The sequence below is a fragment of the Trachypithecus francoisi genome, unplaced genomic scaffold (genome assembly GCF_009764315.1).
Source record: "Trachypithecus francoisi isolate TF-2019V2 unplaced genomic scaffold, Tfra_2.0 Lachesis_group10, whole genome shotgun sequence".
NCBI classification, from domain to species: domain Eukaryota; kingdom Metazoa; phylum Chordata; class Mammalia; order Primates; family Cercopithecidae; genus Trachypithecus; species Trachypithecus francoisi.
Window position 1 is genome coordinate 81,773,770 of NW_022681455.1, and position 16,701 is coordinate 81,790,470.

Genomic DNA, 16,701 nt, shown 5'->3' on the forward strand with positions numbered 1-16,701 from the left:
TTGTCACCCAGGTAATGAGCATAGTACCTGATAGATGGCTTTTTGATCCCTCCCTCCTCCCAGCCTCCACCCTCAAGTAGGCCCTGGTGTCTGCGGTTCCCTCTATGTGTCCATGTGTTCTCATCATTTAACTCTTACCTACATGTAAGAACATGCAGTATTTGGTTTTCTGTTCCTGTGCTAGTTTGCTAAGGATAATGACCTCCAGCTCCATCCATGTTGCTGCAAAGGACATGATCTCATTCTTTTTTCTGGCTGTGTAGTATTCCATGGTGTGTATGTACCACATTTTCTTTATGCAGTCTACCACTGATGGGCATTTAGGTTGATTTTATGACTTTCCTATTGTGAATAGTGCTGCTGACCTGCTCACATCTAAGAGAGGAAGCTGAGCTCCAAGCCTGGACCTGCCCATCTTTCTATGACGCAGGGTTGCCATTCTGGAAAGAGCTGGTTTCCTTGCACAGACTTGAGACTGTCCACCAGATTCAGCAAGGAAGACACCAGATCTGCAGAATCTGCAGGGTCTTGGCCGCCCTCTGGGTCTGGCTAGGGCTTGGCAGTGGTTCTGGGCAAGGGCTGAGTGACCCCAGTGGCGGGGCTCCCTGGCAGGAAACACAGAGCAGACAAGCGTAGTCTTTGGGCACAATGAGACCTTGGGCCGTGGAGTGAGGAGGAATCGTGGTTGGGCTCAGCTCTGCTATTAACAGGCAGCATGACCCTGTGCAGCTCACTGGGCCACTCTGAATCTCAGTTTTCTCATGTGTGCACTGGGCATAATACCTGTGGTCATTTCACGACAGTAACAACCACTGCCACTGCCTCCCTGGTTGTTGTAAGGACTCAAGCCCAGGACCTGCCACAGAAGACAGGCTCAGAGCGTGTTCACTACTGCTATTTTTAAACTTCTCTAATAGTCTGATAGTCTGCCTTCCCTAATACATTTTCTTTTTCTTTTCCTTTGAGCCAAAGTCTCACTCTTTCACCCAGGCTGGAGTGCAGTGGCACAATCATATCTCACTGTAACCTTGACCTTCTGGGCTCAAGCAATCCTCCCACCTCACCCTCCCAAGTAGCTGGGACTACAGGTACACACCACCACTCCCAGCTAATTCTTTCATATTTTGTAAAAACAGAGTCTCACTATATTCCCCAGGCTGGTCTCGAACTCCTGGCTTCAAGTGACTCTCCCACCTTGGCCTTCGAAAGAGCTGGGATTACAGGCGTGAGCCACTGTGCCTGGCCCCCTTAACACATTTTCAACTCAGAGAGAAGGATGGGGTTTCTCTCATTCCATGCTTGTAGCCTCAGGGTCTAGCACAGTATATGGCACAAAGTATTGCAAATAATGCAAGAAAATTAGCCAGGTGTGGTGGTGGGCGCCTGTAATCCCAGCTACCCTAGAGGCTGAGGCAGGAGAATCACTTGAACCCGGGAAGCGGAGGTTGCAGTGAGCCGAGATCACGCCATTGCATTCCAGCCCGGGTGACAGAGGGAGAACCCATCTCAAAAAAAAAAAAAAAAAAAAAAAAAAAAAAGGAAGGGAGAGAGGGAAGGAGGAAGGGAGGCAAGGGAAGGAGGAAAAACAGTTTGAAGCTAAGAGCAGCCTACAGGGGAGGTAGCCAAGGGTCATCAGCAATGCTGAGCTCCCTGTTGAAAAAGGAGCAATGTTAAATGTCGCTAGGTGACAATTTCCTTTGATCTGAACTGTAATTTCCTGCAGGAAACATTATGCATTTTCTGAAGACATGAAGACAGATCAACTTTTTTTTTTTCTTTTGACAAGGTCTCACTCTGTCACCCAGGCTTGTGTGCAGTGGTACAATCATAGATCACTGCAGCCTCCACCTCCTGGCTTCAAGCAATCCTCCTGCCTCCGCCTCCTAAAGTGCTAGGATTATAGGCCTGCGCCATTGCACCTAGCCAGATTTGCTTTTTAATTAGATGGTAGTGGTGTAAGAAACATCCACTGATATGGTTTGGATATTTGTCCCCTCTAAATCTCATGCTGAAATGTGATCCCCAATGTTGGAGGTGGGGCCTGGTGGGAAGTATTTTGGTCCCTCATGAAAGGCTTGGTAATAAGTGAGTTCTCATTAGTTCAGGAGAGAGCTGGTTGTTCAAAGGAGCCTGGCATCTCCACCTCTCTCTTGTTCCTTCTCTCATTGTGTGATGTACCTACTCCCCCTTCTATCATAAGTAAAAGCTTCCTGAGGCCTCACCAGAAGCTGAACAGGTGCCATGCTTCTTGCAGAGCCTGCAGAAACACAAGCCACAAAAACCTCTCTTCCTTATAAATTACCCAGCCTTAGGTATTCTTTTATGGCAATGTGAAATGGACTAACACACCCACACATCTAAATAAGGTCCTTGAAGGGCTGACGGGGGTGCTTGGTGCGAAACAGTGCTCAGAGCTGGTATCAGGTGGGACTGCGCACCCCAGGCGTGTCACATCTCTCCAGGGGTTGGGGCAGTGGCTCCACTATTCACCAGCCCTGTGCTTGGACAAGTCTTGATTTTCTCATCTGATAAATGGGCACAAAATGTACCTATTCTTCTGGTTGTTATAAGAATTAAACTAATTCTTAATGTAAACCTTGCTGGATAATATAGGTAGATCCAGTCTCTACCAAAAATTAAAAAAAAAAAATTATCCAGGTGCTATGGCACATGCCTGTAGTCCCAGCTACTGGGGAGGCTGAGGTGGGAGGATCACCCAAGGCTGCTGCAATGAGCTATGATTGCGCCACTGCACTCCAGCCTGGGTGACAGAGCGACACCCTCTCTCAAATAAATAAAACAATAAATAAATGTAAATCTCAAGCTATTTAGAGCAGTACTGGGAAAACTGCCTGGTGCTTGCCATTATCATCATCATATTATTATTACTATTGCCACCATCATCATCCTCACCTCTTTCTGGTCCTGTCATTCTGTGATTGCATGTTCAGCCCCACCTCCCAGTTCCAGAGGCAGAAGATATGAACTACTGTAATGCACTATCCAGTGACCCCTCCCCAAACACACACCCTTTCTTCCATTCCAGCGTTTACAGCTGTTGCTGTCATTGCCTCGGGAAAGGAATATTTTGCAAGAAGCAGAGGAAGGGCTTCAAAGGTATCAAAACCCTCTGAATTCAGGGCAGGCAAAACCGACAGGAGGTCACGGCACTGCCCTTTGCCCCAGAAGAGACAGAGTCCCCCAAACTGGGGACAAGGAGTTCCAGAGCAGGAGCTAACTGGGAGTCGATACTGGTGCCTAGAAAGACAGAAGAGCACCAGGGAAAGGTGACAGTGACAAAGGTACCTGTTCAGACGTGAACCGCACCAGCCCCATTTCCCAGATGGGAAAGTTGAAGCGAAGATAGATTCGTAACTTTTGCCCGGTTTCGTGGTAGCCTGGCTGCCCAATACAAAACAGAGCCCTGTTTCAGTGTTTGTGAACTTCCGTGGGGTAAATACTCCCATCGTGGCTGAACTGAAGGGACCTCTGTGACGTCACTGAATGTGGAGCTGGGAGGAGATTTGCACAATGGGCCTTCGTGAACAGTCCCAGTAGCTCCAACCCTGCAGCTGGCTTGTGGCAGGGCTGAGGTCTGAGCTTGGGTTTATGATTCCTGGAGCTGCAGCGAGTTTCCACTGCACTCTGCGGACTCCCAGCAGGCAGGGGATTCCCAGTCAGACCCACCTCGGACAGGCTTGCATTGTGAGGTCCTCATGGAAAGTGGGGCTGGGGGCCCTCCATCACTGGCTCTGCCAGAACTGCTGCAGAAGTGTCGGAGGTGACTGTGCTATCCCACAGTCACTGTTCCCAATAGTCCAACATAGTCTGGGGTCTGAAGGAGGCTGGGCATTTGTTCTTTTTAACAGAAGAGGCGGGCGCAGGCAAGTGATGGAGCTGGGAGGCTCTGAGGACACTGAGGGAGGGTTTCAGGGAGGACCAGCACTGACATCTCACTAGGAGGCCACGCTGTACCTGCCGGCCTGATTCCAGGGACGAACGTGGCCACAACAGCCAGGGGAATCATCAAGGAGCCTATCAGGCCCCATCTGTGCTGTGGCAGGGGTGGGTGCCATGTGCCCTGGGGCCTCCCCAGCCTCCACTGCCCCTGCTCCAGGCTCTCATCCCCCGGCATGTTCTCTACCCCATATGGCTCCATCTGTGCCATCCTCAAAGCCAGCCCCTCTCTCTCTGGCCCCAGACCGGCTGTTTCCCAAATATCCAGCCACTGCCTTGTATGAATTAACAGCCTACATGCTGTGCTTCTGCAACTATCTGTGATAAAGGACTAAGACTCCCCCAATCCCCTTAATTTTCTTCTCTTTCTTAGACATGGGGTCTTGCCCTATTGCCCAGCCTGGAGTGCAGTGGAGCAATCATAGCTCACTACAGCCTCCAATTCACAGGCTCAAGTGATCCTCCACCCACCTCGGCCTCCTGAGCCACTGGAATTACAAGTGTGTGCCAATATGCCTGGCTCCCACTTAATTTTCAATCTGTCTTGAACGAATATTTTTCATTAAAAAAAATGAAAAAAAAATGCATACAAAAGGCAAGCATGGGTGTCTAGCAATGTCAATTTGCTATGAAAGCTTCCATTTATTTCAATTTCTGTCCTTACATCACGAAGGATGTTTGCAAATGGGCAATGGTCCAGGGACCACACTTTGAGTAGCACTGTTCTGTAAGGCCCTTTTTTCTCCTCTGGCCTTGGTTGGCTACGTCCACCTCCTGATCCTATGACTGGGGCTGCACCTGCTCTATCCTCCAGCCCAGTACTTCACAAATTTAAAGGTGCTCCAAGATCACCCGAAAAGCTTGTTCATATAAAGTCTCTGATTCAGCAGGTCTCAGGTGGGATCTGAGATTCTGCATTTTGAGCAGGCTTCCAGGTGAGGTCAATGCTGCTAGGCCCAGGCTTTGGCCAGGTGAGGGGCTTAGCCCAGCCCAGGCCTCCCGTCCTCTCCCCATGGTCCTGGTGGCAAATGGCCATGATCAAAGATCCAGCCACCTCCTTCCTGCCTCTGAAGCTCCCTCCAGCTGGTAGATATTTAAAAGAAAGCATGAGAGTTCAGGGAGTGAACATTCCTTCCAGATGTTCTTTTCAGATGTTTCTCTCACCACTCTTTGATAATTTTTTCACTTCAAGGACCATCTCCTGTTTTCGCCTCCCCGTGCACAGGTGCTGGCTGACGACCTGATCGCAGGAGCCGCGTGAAGGTTCTGAATCTCCATGGTGCCATCTCCAGTTTCTGGGCACCATGTTCCTCTCAAGAATGAATGGCGATTTCAAAGGACCCCAACACCGAGTGACGGCGTGCAAGGTATTACCGAGAAGTAAATTTAGAGCAGTGAAGACAGATGGATGAGATGGAGCTGTGATTGAACACGTCTCAGAGGCTAAACATCTAAGAAACAGTCGCAGAGGACAAAGAACACATTGATTTTTAAATAAGCAATTCACAATGGAATGAAAAATGGAATTAAAAGGAATTTTGGGCAAATAAATGACTGCAGGTAGTAAATTAAGATTCCATAACATCACGTCAAAAAGGTCATTGCAAGTTAGGGGGAAATAAATGGGTTTTTAAGAAAGACTCTTTTTCTCTTTTCCCATTTTCTAAGTAAATATCATCATGATATAAAACATTTGGAAAATAACACAGAAGGAGATAAAGCCATGTGCATGTCAATGCCTTAGCTTGATCTTTATGTGTAATTTACAGTTTTGTCTCCCGTTTCTCCAATATCGGGTTTTAAAAAGGGACCTCAGCCAGGCGCAGTGGCTCACGCCTATAATCTCAGCACTTTGGGAGGCTGAGGTGGGCGGATCACAAGGTCAGGAGTTCAAGACCAGCCTGACCAACATGGTGAAACCCCGTCTCTACAAAAAATACAAAACAAAATTAGCCAGGCATGATGGCATGTGCCTGTAATCCCAGCTACTAGGGAGGCTGAGGCAGGAGAATCGCTTAAACCTAGGAGGCAGAGGTTGCAGTGAGCTGAGATCACACCACTGCACTCCAGCCTGGCGATGGAATGAGACTGTGTCTCAAAAAAAAAAAAGACTTCTAGATATTAACACCTGGAGGTTTCTTTGGTTATTTCTAGAATCGCATGGGTTAGTAATGATTACTATGATTACTTGGCAATACAAAGAATCACCGGCACAGTGGTGGCCCCCACCCCAAAACCCCATCCCCATCTTTGACAACCCCTAAGGAGTCCTTCCACCCATAAAGGCCCCATCGACAGCATGAAACCTCCTGACCAGACTTGTCTCAGCAGTCCCTTTCGGCACCCAGATGACACCGGGAGGGTGAACAGATGTGAGGATATCTGAGGCATGACGCTGCCCAGCTTGGCAGGGGAGACGGTAGGGAAGGTGTCAGGCAGCACTCCAGCAGAGAGAAGAGTGGGTCCGAGCTGCAGAGGCCAGAGCAAGGCCAGACTGGGGAGCCGTGGACCATCAGGGGATGCTGCGTGCAGGGGAAGGGGCCCGGGGTACACAGTGGGACTCTGAAGTTGTGATGAGGAATTGGGTCTTTATCCTGAGAGCCACGGGAAGCCACTCCAGTGTTTTAGGGAGAAAGATGGGGGTCCCGTTACCCTGATGACTTTAGCATATTGAAGAGGCATTCCAGCTTCTGGGGTGGGAGCAGTTTATAGGGGACAAAAATGGGTGTGCAAAGACCACGAAGAAAGTTGCTGGATTCACCCAGGTAAGTCCTGTTGCAGCCACAGACTAGGACGATGGAAGTGGAGACAGAGAAAAGAGAAGGAGACATAAAGAGAAGGCCCTGGGCTTGTGGTGGTCAGGAGGGTCATGGGTGGTGAAGAAGAAGCAGGGGCGTCCATCAGGACTGCAGGTTTCCAGCTTACACAAGCAGAACCACTTATGGAGGGAGAGACGGAAATAAGATTGCATTTGGGGGCGTGAATATCATGAATGAGTCTTGGACATATTGATCTGAGGTGCCTTTGAGAATCCAAGTAGAAACACCAAGGAAGCAACTGCATGTGGCATCGGGTGGAGTGGATTCTTCTAATATGGGAGCTCTCGGCCACGTGGCCACGGAGGATGAGGAGGTGCATGTCACAGAAGGGAAGACAGCCCTGTAGGGAACCCGAGACGGCGTCGGCGCACAGGACCAGGAGAAGTGGCTGTGGGAGCCGAGGAGAGAGCGATTCGGGAGGCGGGTGGGTGCCGTGCCAGGCTGCTGAGAGCTGCTTCGTGGAGTGAGGGGGTGGGAGCCAGATTGGAGGGGGCTGGACGGTGAGTGGGAGGTGAGGATGTGGAGACAGGCCCTTCACAAAGCTCCCCCACAGCAAACAGGAGAGAGAGAACAGGAGCCATTGGGGCATGCAGTTGACATGCCCATCCCTGCTGAGCCAATCCCGTGAATGTGTAAGGAGCCAGGTTGAGGTGCACAAACCACTTCCCTTCCCTGTGCACAAACCACTTTTGTCCATGCTGGTTGATCTTGCAGATCTGAGATCTGACGGCTTTGCGTTGGGCTGGGAGTGCGGTGAGCACTGGCATCAAGGAAGGGGGCTTTGGACGGTTCCTACTCCATCTCCTCTCTTTTAGAAGATAAATGCATCCCAGTGATAGACAGATAGCTGCTACCATCAGCCCCCAGCCCCAGACACCGTGGGAGGAGAAGAGGATCAGAGACCCAGGCACAACTCCCACTGAGGCGTTCACTCTCAAATCACACCAAGTCGCTTAGATTTTCCTAAATGTGCTTCGTGTGTCGGCCCCTCCTGGCCTTTGCTCATTCTGTTCCCTGTGCCTAAAATAGCCTCCCTCACCCACTGCCGATCTGTCTGGTGAATTCTGCATGAGTATTGAAAAACTCAGCTCAGTGGTCTCTTCTGTGAAGCCTCTTCTTCTTCTTTTTTTTTTTTTTTTTGAGATGGAGTCTCACTCTGTCGCCCAGGCTGGAGTGCAGTGGCGTGATCTCAGCTCACTGCAAGCTCCGCCTCCCAGGTTCACGCCATTCTCCTGCCTCAGCTTCTTGAGTAGCTGGCACTATAGGTGCCCGCCACCACGCCCGGCTAATTTTTTTGTCTTTTTAGTAGAGACAAAGTTTCACCATGTTAGCCAGGATGGTCTCGATCTCCTGACCCCGTGATCTGCCCGCCTTGGCCTCCCAAAGTGAGCCACTGTGCCCAGCCTCTGTGAAGCCTCTTCTATCCTCTACCTCCCACTGGGGTGGGACTGGCCCCTCCTGCCCGAAGCTACTTCCGGGAGACTCGATTGTGGCACCCAGTGCACTTTGCTCTGGTGTGAGCAGGGGGCTGTGAACTCAAGTGTTTCAGCCTGTTGTTGCCATGCGGGAACAGGGGCCCAGTGTGGCCAGATCTCTGCTTTGTCATGAAAAGCCCAAAACCTTGATTTTTGATGTCTTCCTTTTTTTGGTTTTGTTTTGTTTTTTCTTTTTAGATTCAGCGGTACATGTGCAGGTTCATGACATGGGTGCATTGCGTGATGCTGAGGTTGTGCTTCAGCTGATCCCATCATCCAAACACTGAGCATAGTACCTGATAGGTGGTTTTTCAACCCTTGCCTCCCTCCCTCCCCGCTCTTGCAGTCCCCAATGTCTGTTGTTCCCGTCTGTATGTCCGTGTGTACCCAATGATTAGCTCCCACTTATAAGTGAGAATATGCCATATTTCTTTTTCTGTTTCTGCAAAACCTTGATATTTGAACATGAAATTTCCTGATTTTTAAAACTCAGCCTAAATTTAAGAATTCTGAAACCACCATGCAAGCCAAACAAAATACATCTGCAGGCTAGATTCTCCAAGGACTACCATTTGCCGATTGCTACAGGCCCCCTTTTCAGGCAGGGAGTGTATCTTATTTGCCCTGCACAGAGGGAGTTCTCTAACGGGGGTGGGGAGAGGGGGGCGGTGCGGAGAGAGGGGGGCGGTGCAGGGAGAGGGGAACCCCCCCAGCTTTGTTTCCAGAAACGTAATTGTATCATTTCATCAAGTCCTCACAACAAAGCCTCGAGGTAGGCATTAGCTCATTTTCCAGCCAGGAAAACTGAAGCTCCAAGAGGTGAAGCAAGTTACCTGGGGACCCACAGCTAGTAAATTGCAAAGTTAATTCCAACCCTGGTCTGTTTCTTCAGGTGTACCACAAGGGCTGAATGCAGGAAGTCAGCCAGGCACTCAAACAGTGTCTGCAACAGGGGCACTGCATCACTTTCTACTATACTTAATAGAATTAATACTGTTTGTTTGTTTGTTTGGTTTGGTTTTTCTTTTTTTTTTTTTTTTGAGACGGAGTCTTGCTCTGCCGCCCAGGCTGGAGTGCAGTGGCCGGGTCTCAGCTCACTGCAAGCTCCGCCTCCCGGGTTTACGCCATTCTCCTGCCTCAGCCTCCCAAGCAGCTGGGACTACAGGCGCCCGCCACGTCGCCCGCTAGTTTTTTTTGTATTTTTTAGTAGAGACGGGGTTTCACCATGTTAGCCAGGATGGTCTCGATCTCCTGACCTCGTGATCCGCCCGTCTCGGCCTCCCAAAGTGCTGGGATTACAGGCTTGAGCCACCGCACCCGGCCTGGTTTGGTTTTTCAAGACAGGGTCTTGTTCTGTTGCCCAGGTGGGAGAGCAATGGCGCCATCATAGCTCGCTGCAGCCTTAATCCCCTGGACTCAAGTGATCCTCCCACCTCAGCCTTGCTGAGTAACTGGGACCACAGGCACATGCCACCACTCCCAGCTAATCTTTTAATATTTTTGTAGAGACAGGGTCTTGCAATGTTGCCCAGGCTAGTCTCAAGCTCCTGGACTTAAGTGATCTGCCCGCCTCAGCCTCCCAAATGCTAGGACTACAGGAGTGAGCCACCAAGCCTGGCCTAATGTTGTTAATAATTAATACCATAATTTGTTGAGCCTCTGTGGTTCTAGGTGCTGGGACGGAGTGGAAATCAGGAAAAGCAGGCTCCCCGCTCTCGTGGAGCGTGCACCGAAACAGGCCAGACATAGACACGAAAATAAATAAACAAGTAATTTCAGAGAGTCCTAAGTGGTACAGAGAGAGGTTCAAGGGTCCCAGGAAGGAAGATCTGCCCTCCCAAAAAGCTCTGGGGGTTTCCGTCCCCCACACAGTGCCACATTCCCGAGAGAGGCGGGTCACTCGTTTGGCACAGCTGAATTCCCTCTGGGATCCAATCCAACAGGTCTCATTTTCTTCCACACATTGTTAAACCAGATCTGAGCATTACGTATTCAAGAAAGCCCCAATCTGCAAATATTTACCTTTCATTCAGCAGCATCTGACCCTCCCCTTGGGAGGCCCAATTAAGACAAACGAGGGGACAACAGGCAGGGTGACGGAGGATTTAATTCCAGATGTTTCTCAGGGGTGAGGCAGGAATTGGGGGGGTGCAGGCTCTCCAATCCAGCAAACCCAACACATGTGCATACTGGCCCTTCCACATGACCATGTGCACACACATATGCACACGCACACATGTGCACACACACACATGCACACACATACACATAACATGCCTTTCTTCTACAGCTCTGAAAACCATTTCCAATCTGCCAACTGCTCCTCAGCCATGCAGCTGGCTCTTGCAGAGGGTAATGCAACAGGACGTGGCGGGTGGGGGTAGGGGCGGGAAAGGGACAGTTTAATTCCTTCCAGTCCATCAGCCCCCGCAGGGCACCACCTTGCCCCGGGGCCCCAGGAGGACAGCAGGAGAGACTTGGATGAAATGGGCTCCAGACAGTCCTCTCCCACAGATAGGAAAGGTGGGGGCGTGAGGGAACCCATGCGCCCTGTCCCACAGAGTGCATCATCCCAGAAACCCACACACGGTCTGTCTCTCACCTCACCTGCCCCTCCCACGATGAGCTCCTCAGCCATGGGACTCCCCTCACTCCTACTGTGTGCCCAGGTCCTAGCTCAATACCCAGCAGAGACAATTGATCAGGGCTGAGAGGCCACACAGCACAGGGAAGGACTATGTGGCCTGGGCTGAAATCCCAGCTCTGGCATTTACCAGCTGTGTGACCTGGGGCAAGTTGCCCTCCCTAAATGTGCCTCCATTTGCCATCCGTAAAATGGGGGTGGCAATAACACTTACACCTCAGAGGGGCATTGCAGAAATTAACTGAGTCACATCTAAGGTATTTAGAGGAGGGCCTTATACAGGGCCAGAGATAATAACGTGATTATTAGCTACGCTTCAAAACACCCTTGCCATCTCCACCCTAAGCTGGTCATGACCAAGCTCATGCTTCACTCTGGGGTCTGGTGAGGGCATTAGGAGCAGAAGGGACAGGAACTCACACACACAAAGCCTTCCACGTGCCAGGCACTGGGCGTGGCACGTCACGTGGGTTTTCAAATTTGAGCCTCCCTGAGACACGAAGAGCTCTGGACTCTCCCATCTTGGGTCAGAGGAAACAGGCTCAGAGGGGCTCGGCGCCTCACCCCAAATTACATAGCAGCAAAGAGACAGACTTGGAAAACTCACTCCAAACCCCTGCTCTTTCCATAGCACCCTCTTTCCCCCACAGAGGAGAAGGAAACCTGGGCAGGTGGGGCCATGGATCGCCTTCCCTTGAGTCCCTGGCTGCGGCTCCAGGGATGCTGGCCACTGTAGGATGTCAGCCCTGCATCTGAGCCACGCCGAAAACCTATGCAGACATCTATGTGCTTCGAGCTTTTTGTAGGGAAGGCACAAAAAAAAAAAAGGGAAAGAAATAGAACAGCCTGGCTAAGCTGAAATGCTCTCCTCAGAGGGGAAGGGAAATAAAATTTGATGAACCTCTGCATAATGTTCAAGTTATGAATGTGTAAAGTGATACTCCGCACATATGCTGGGAAGAATTCATCTTGGGGCTGAGCTGTTAGGAGCCATTGGAACTGGGGCACCAGCAAACAGCAGCTTCTTGTTGATGGGGTACGGAGAGGTCCTGTCTTCTGCCTCAGCAAAACAAGGTGGATTTTACCCACAGATGCCGCAGGAGGTGAATCTCCGTAGCAGGGGTAGCAACTGACCGAAGTGCTAATGGGGCAGCTTTGGACATCTGGTTGCTTATGTGTCTACTGCGAACACTTGCTGAGTGCCCACTCGGGGCCCTGGGCCAGGCTGGGCATTGCCACCATCCACAGCCTTGGATGAGGTGAGCTGCGTGCCAGGTTAGCCGGATCTTCCTGGCCACTGCTGTCTGGCCCGGGACTGAAACCTGACCTACACCGGGCGATCACATCCTCTCTCTTGGGGCTTTGGCATGGAAGTGCTGGATGCTGAATCAGCGAGATGATGGTGGAGATGGAAATAAAAGAGCATGAGGGAGCCAGGGCTGAAGCTTCCAAAGACGAGAGTCTAGTCCAGTCAATCACCAGAAAACCCTGAATGAGCTCCTAGTAGGTGCCTGGCCCAATTCTAGGTGCCTGGTTCACAGTGGGAAACAAGATGGCAGAGGTCTTCTATTCCAGAGCTCACAGTCTGCAAACCGGCAAACAAATAAAGAAAATCCTGGCAGATTGTATCAGGTGCTATGAAAAAATAGAAACGGTGCCAGGCATAGAGGCTCATGCCTGTAATCTCAGCACTGCAGAGGTCAGAGGATTGCTTGAGGCTGGGAGTTTGAGGCCATCTGGGGCAATCGATAGCAAGACCCCCATCTTTACTAAAATGAAATATATTAGTCAGTCATGGTGGCGCATGTTACTTGGGAGGCCAAGGTGGGAGGATCACTTGAGCCCAGGAGGTCGAGGCTGCAGTGAGCTGTGCTTGTGTCACTGTACTCAGTCTGGGTGACTGATATGGTTTAGCTGTGTCTACCCAAATCTCATCTTGAATTGGAGTTCTCGTAATCCTCATCTGTCATGGGAGGGACCAAGTGGGAGGTAATTGAATCATGAGGACAATTACCCCTATACTGTTCTCATGATAGTGAGTTCTCATGAGACCTAATGGCTTCATAAGGGACTTTTCCCCACATTGCTCGCACTTCTCCTTGCTGCCGCCATGTGAAGAAGGACGTGTTTGCTTCCCCTTCTGCCTTGCTTGTAAGTTTCCTGAGGCCTCCCCAGCCCTGCTGAACTGTGAGTCAATTAAACCTCTTTCCTTGATAAATTACCCAGTCTCAGTTATGTCTTTATTAGCAGCATGGGAATGGACTAATATAGCAACAGAGTGAGACCCTGTCTCCAAAATACAAAAAATAGCAACGAGCTAGAGTATCTAGGATAAGGTTATGGGGAGTGTGTGTTTAGACCCAGTGATTAGGAGAGGCCTCACAGGAACATCCTGAGGCACAGTAAGTAGAAAGCTCCCAAGGTGGGGATGCACTTGGAGTGCCCAAGGGATGAAAAGAAGGCTGATGTGGCTGGGGAAAGACACAGTGGCAGGCTGAGAGAGGGGCCTGTAACAGTCAGAGTACCTGTGTGGGCCTCCCCACCCTATGGGCTGCCATGCTTCTCTGCTGACTGAAGCCCTCCCAAGTGCCCCACAGGGAGTCCAGTTCCTCAATGCTGCCCCACCCTGCAGCCTCCTGTCCCTTTCTTCCTCCTCTGCTGAGGATGTGCAGTGATGCCTTCCCTGCCACCGGAAGGCATTAATGCCCTTCTCCTTCACCTCCCCCGGAAGTAGGCCCTGTGATAAGGATTTGGGTACAGGTAGTTTTCTTAAGGGGAGGTGGTCCCAGGAACTATGGGTAGGGAAGAGGGTAAGTGAGACACGGAAGGGACGGAGCCAGTAGAGGATGTGATAAAGGCTGATCCCTGCTAAGGGCACCTGGAGACCAGTCCCATGGCAAAGCGTGCCCCAGGCCGTTTTGCAACCAAGGGTGGGAAGGTGAGTCTTTATCCCCCAACACCCACCAACTCCTGACAGCATCAGTCTCCTGGGCATTCCAGTAAGCCACACGTGTTGGGCAAAGCAGATTCTGGGGTCAGAGAGGGTCCTCAAGGCTGAGAGTCACATGGACTTGTGAGAAGCCCCCAGCCTGCACATGAACTGCAAGTACTAAGCAGACCTGTCCAGGGCATAACAGCACCTGCATGGGCTCGAGCAGCTGCCTGAGTTGAATCCTGGGGCTGCCTCTTGCATCTGGGTGGCCTGATTCTGAGGCACCGCCAGCTCTGATTTTCTTCATTCTAGGAAATAGGCATGCAGACCTGGGCCCCAACTCCCCCTCCATCACTGTGCAACCTTACATAAGTGTCTTAACTTCTCTAAGCCTCAGTTTTCCTCATCTGTAAAATGGGGCTAATAGGCCTAACTGCATAGTGAAGTCTTAAGGATGAAATGAAATGCCTGGGCACAGGGCCTGGCACACAACATGTGCTCCATAAATGGCAGTTATGATGGTTGACTCTGACTTAGGGTTGCTGTTCTACATCCCCTCTCTCAAGAGGAGATACTGGGAGCATAGGGACCCCAGGCCAGTTTGGCCATTCGTGGGTACCTCTAGATACTGCTACTGATTGGGATAGGCCTGGGAGACAGACAGAGCTCAGAGAGAGTAACTAGGCTGTGATTCTTCAAGGCCTGCCATAAACACAGGCATAGCAGCTCTAGGGATGTGGGCTGAGCTAAAGAGGGCAGCAGCCCCTGACGGCCCAGAAGAGACTGGAGCAGCTGGCATGGTGTAGATTGGTACTAGGTTGGAGAGTGGCAGTGGTAGCTGGCCCATAGGAGCAGTTCTGGGTGAAGCCAGGAGAGCAGTACAGAGTGAGGTGGATGCAGCAGTAACAATGAACTCACCCCCAGGAGGGAGGGCTCAGAAATTTCAGGTTTCAGGCTGCTGATGCTCTCTCTGAGTGGCTTCCTCAGAAGAAGGTGTCTGGGAGGAGTTCTGTCTAAGGATATCTCCAGCTTCTGAACTCCTGAAATTCATCCAGCCAGCCATCTGCCTGTCTGTCCTTCCACTCATACCTACTCATCTATAACTCTGCCTACTTACTTATCAATCCGTTCATCCAGCCATTCATCCATCTACCCACCCACCCACTCACCAATCCATCCATCCATCCATCCATCCATCCATTCATCCATCCATCCATCCATCCACCTACCCACCTACCCATCCACCACTCATCCATCCATCCATCCATCCATCCACCCACCAGTCTGTCCACTTGTCCATCCATCCATTCACCTACCTATCCACCCTATCCACCCAGTCATCCATCTATCCATCCATCCATCCATCACGTATCCATCCAGTCACTCATCTATTCATCCATCCATTCATCCAGTCATCCATCTACCTACCCATCCACCCACTCACCTGTCCAGCCATCTATCTATCCATCTACCCACCCACTGTTTATTGTCACCTCCTCTATTCCCAGCTGCACTCTGAAGACTCGGGTGATTACATGTAGTTCCTGACACTGAGAAGCCATCCTCCTCCTGCAGCCATCACCAGTCCCACAGCTGGGTCCTCTTTTCACTCAATGCCATGACAGAGCCCAAGAAGGAAACCTTGGTTCAGCTTTTTAGCTCTTTATCATGGTTCCAAGAAGCATAGGACCTAATGGTAAATGCTCAAATTTGGTTCCCTTCTGGGTTTCTAGTGCTTTGATCACATAAGCCCAAAGCAACCTCATGACCCATAAAACATTAAAATATCCCAGAAATTCCGACATAGTGATGTCCAAACTCTGCCTTCGTCCGCCTCCCCCCTCCATAACCTCTCTGTCATACCATTCACTCCAGTTTTCGACTGGGGCCCGGTGGCCACTGAGGCCAGGCCATGGGCTTCAGAGTCCCCGTGGTGGCCAGAGGTAACCCCCTGTGCACTGACCTCTCCCGGAAGTACTTGATGGCCTCAGGGTCTATGAAGGTCGGCTCCTCCCGGTAGCCCTGCTCAAAGACCTTGCGCTTGTGCCGGAACTCAATGACCGTCTTGGTGTAGGAGTTGAGCGTGGTGACAGAGGCTGCCATGCAGCAGGTAAAGGAGCCCCACGCCAGGCTGCCAAGAGATCAGGAGAGAGATGCCATGGTGAGGGTGGGTGAGGGACAGGAAAAATCCCACACCCACCAAACATTCATTCATCCCTGCGCAGCTGCTTTTTCCTCTGGTACCTAAGCAGGCACTGCCATAAAGAAGGGTAAGACTTGGTCCCTGCCCCACTCACAGTCTGAGAGACAGAGAATTATCTGCACACTGTGATGCAGATGTAACAGAGTTCATTATGGGGAGGCAAGAAGAGAGTGAATCATTCTGTCCAAGGGGGCTGGCATCAAGGAAAGTTACCCAAAATACAGCAACACTTATGCTCGGCCTGGTAAGAAGAGTGAGAGTTGGTCGGGGGAAAGGACATTCCAGGAGAAGGAATAGTGTGTACAAAGGCATGGGGCATCAGACAGCAGGGAATGTTCCACAAACTGTAGGAGGCTTGGGGAGCAGAAGCGAGGATGCATGAGGAGATTAGCTGGAGTTGGTGATGGAGAAGGAGATGGGGGCAGACATCCTAAAAATTCATCTTTTATGAAAGTTAAGTTACCTTTGTTCATGTATGACCCAGGGAAAGATGCCAACCCTTTCTGTTTCACACTCCTCATGACTATTTTTTTTAAAGACAGGGATTCGCTCTGTTGCCCAGGCTGAAGTGCAATGGTATGATCATAGCTTACCACAACCTCAACTTCCTGGGCTCAAGTGATCCTCCTGCCTCAGCCTCCCAAAGTACTGGGATTATAGGTATGTGCCAC

At 50.8% G+C, this 16,701-nt stretch overlaps 1 protein-coding gene across 1 annotated transcript in view; it reads right to left on the bottom strand.

The window, feature by feature from the left end:
- GSG1L (GSG1 like) overlaps positions 1 to 16,701 on the bottom strand; it is a 269,946-nt gene that overhangs the window by 20,201 nt on the left and 233,044 nt on the right. Inside the window, exon 5 of the mRNA XM_033217915.1 lies at positions 15,791 to 15,958. Coding sequence (XP_033073806.1) covers positions 15,791 to 15,958 — 168 coding nt within the window. The remainder of the gene's footprint in view (positions 1 to 15,790; positions 15,959 to 16,701) is intronic.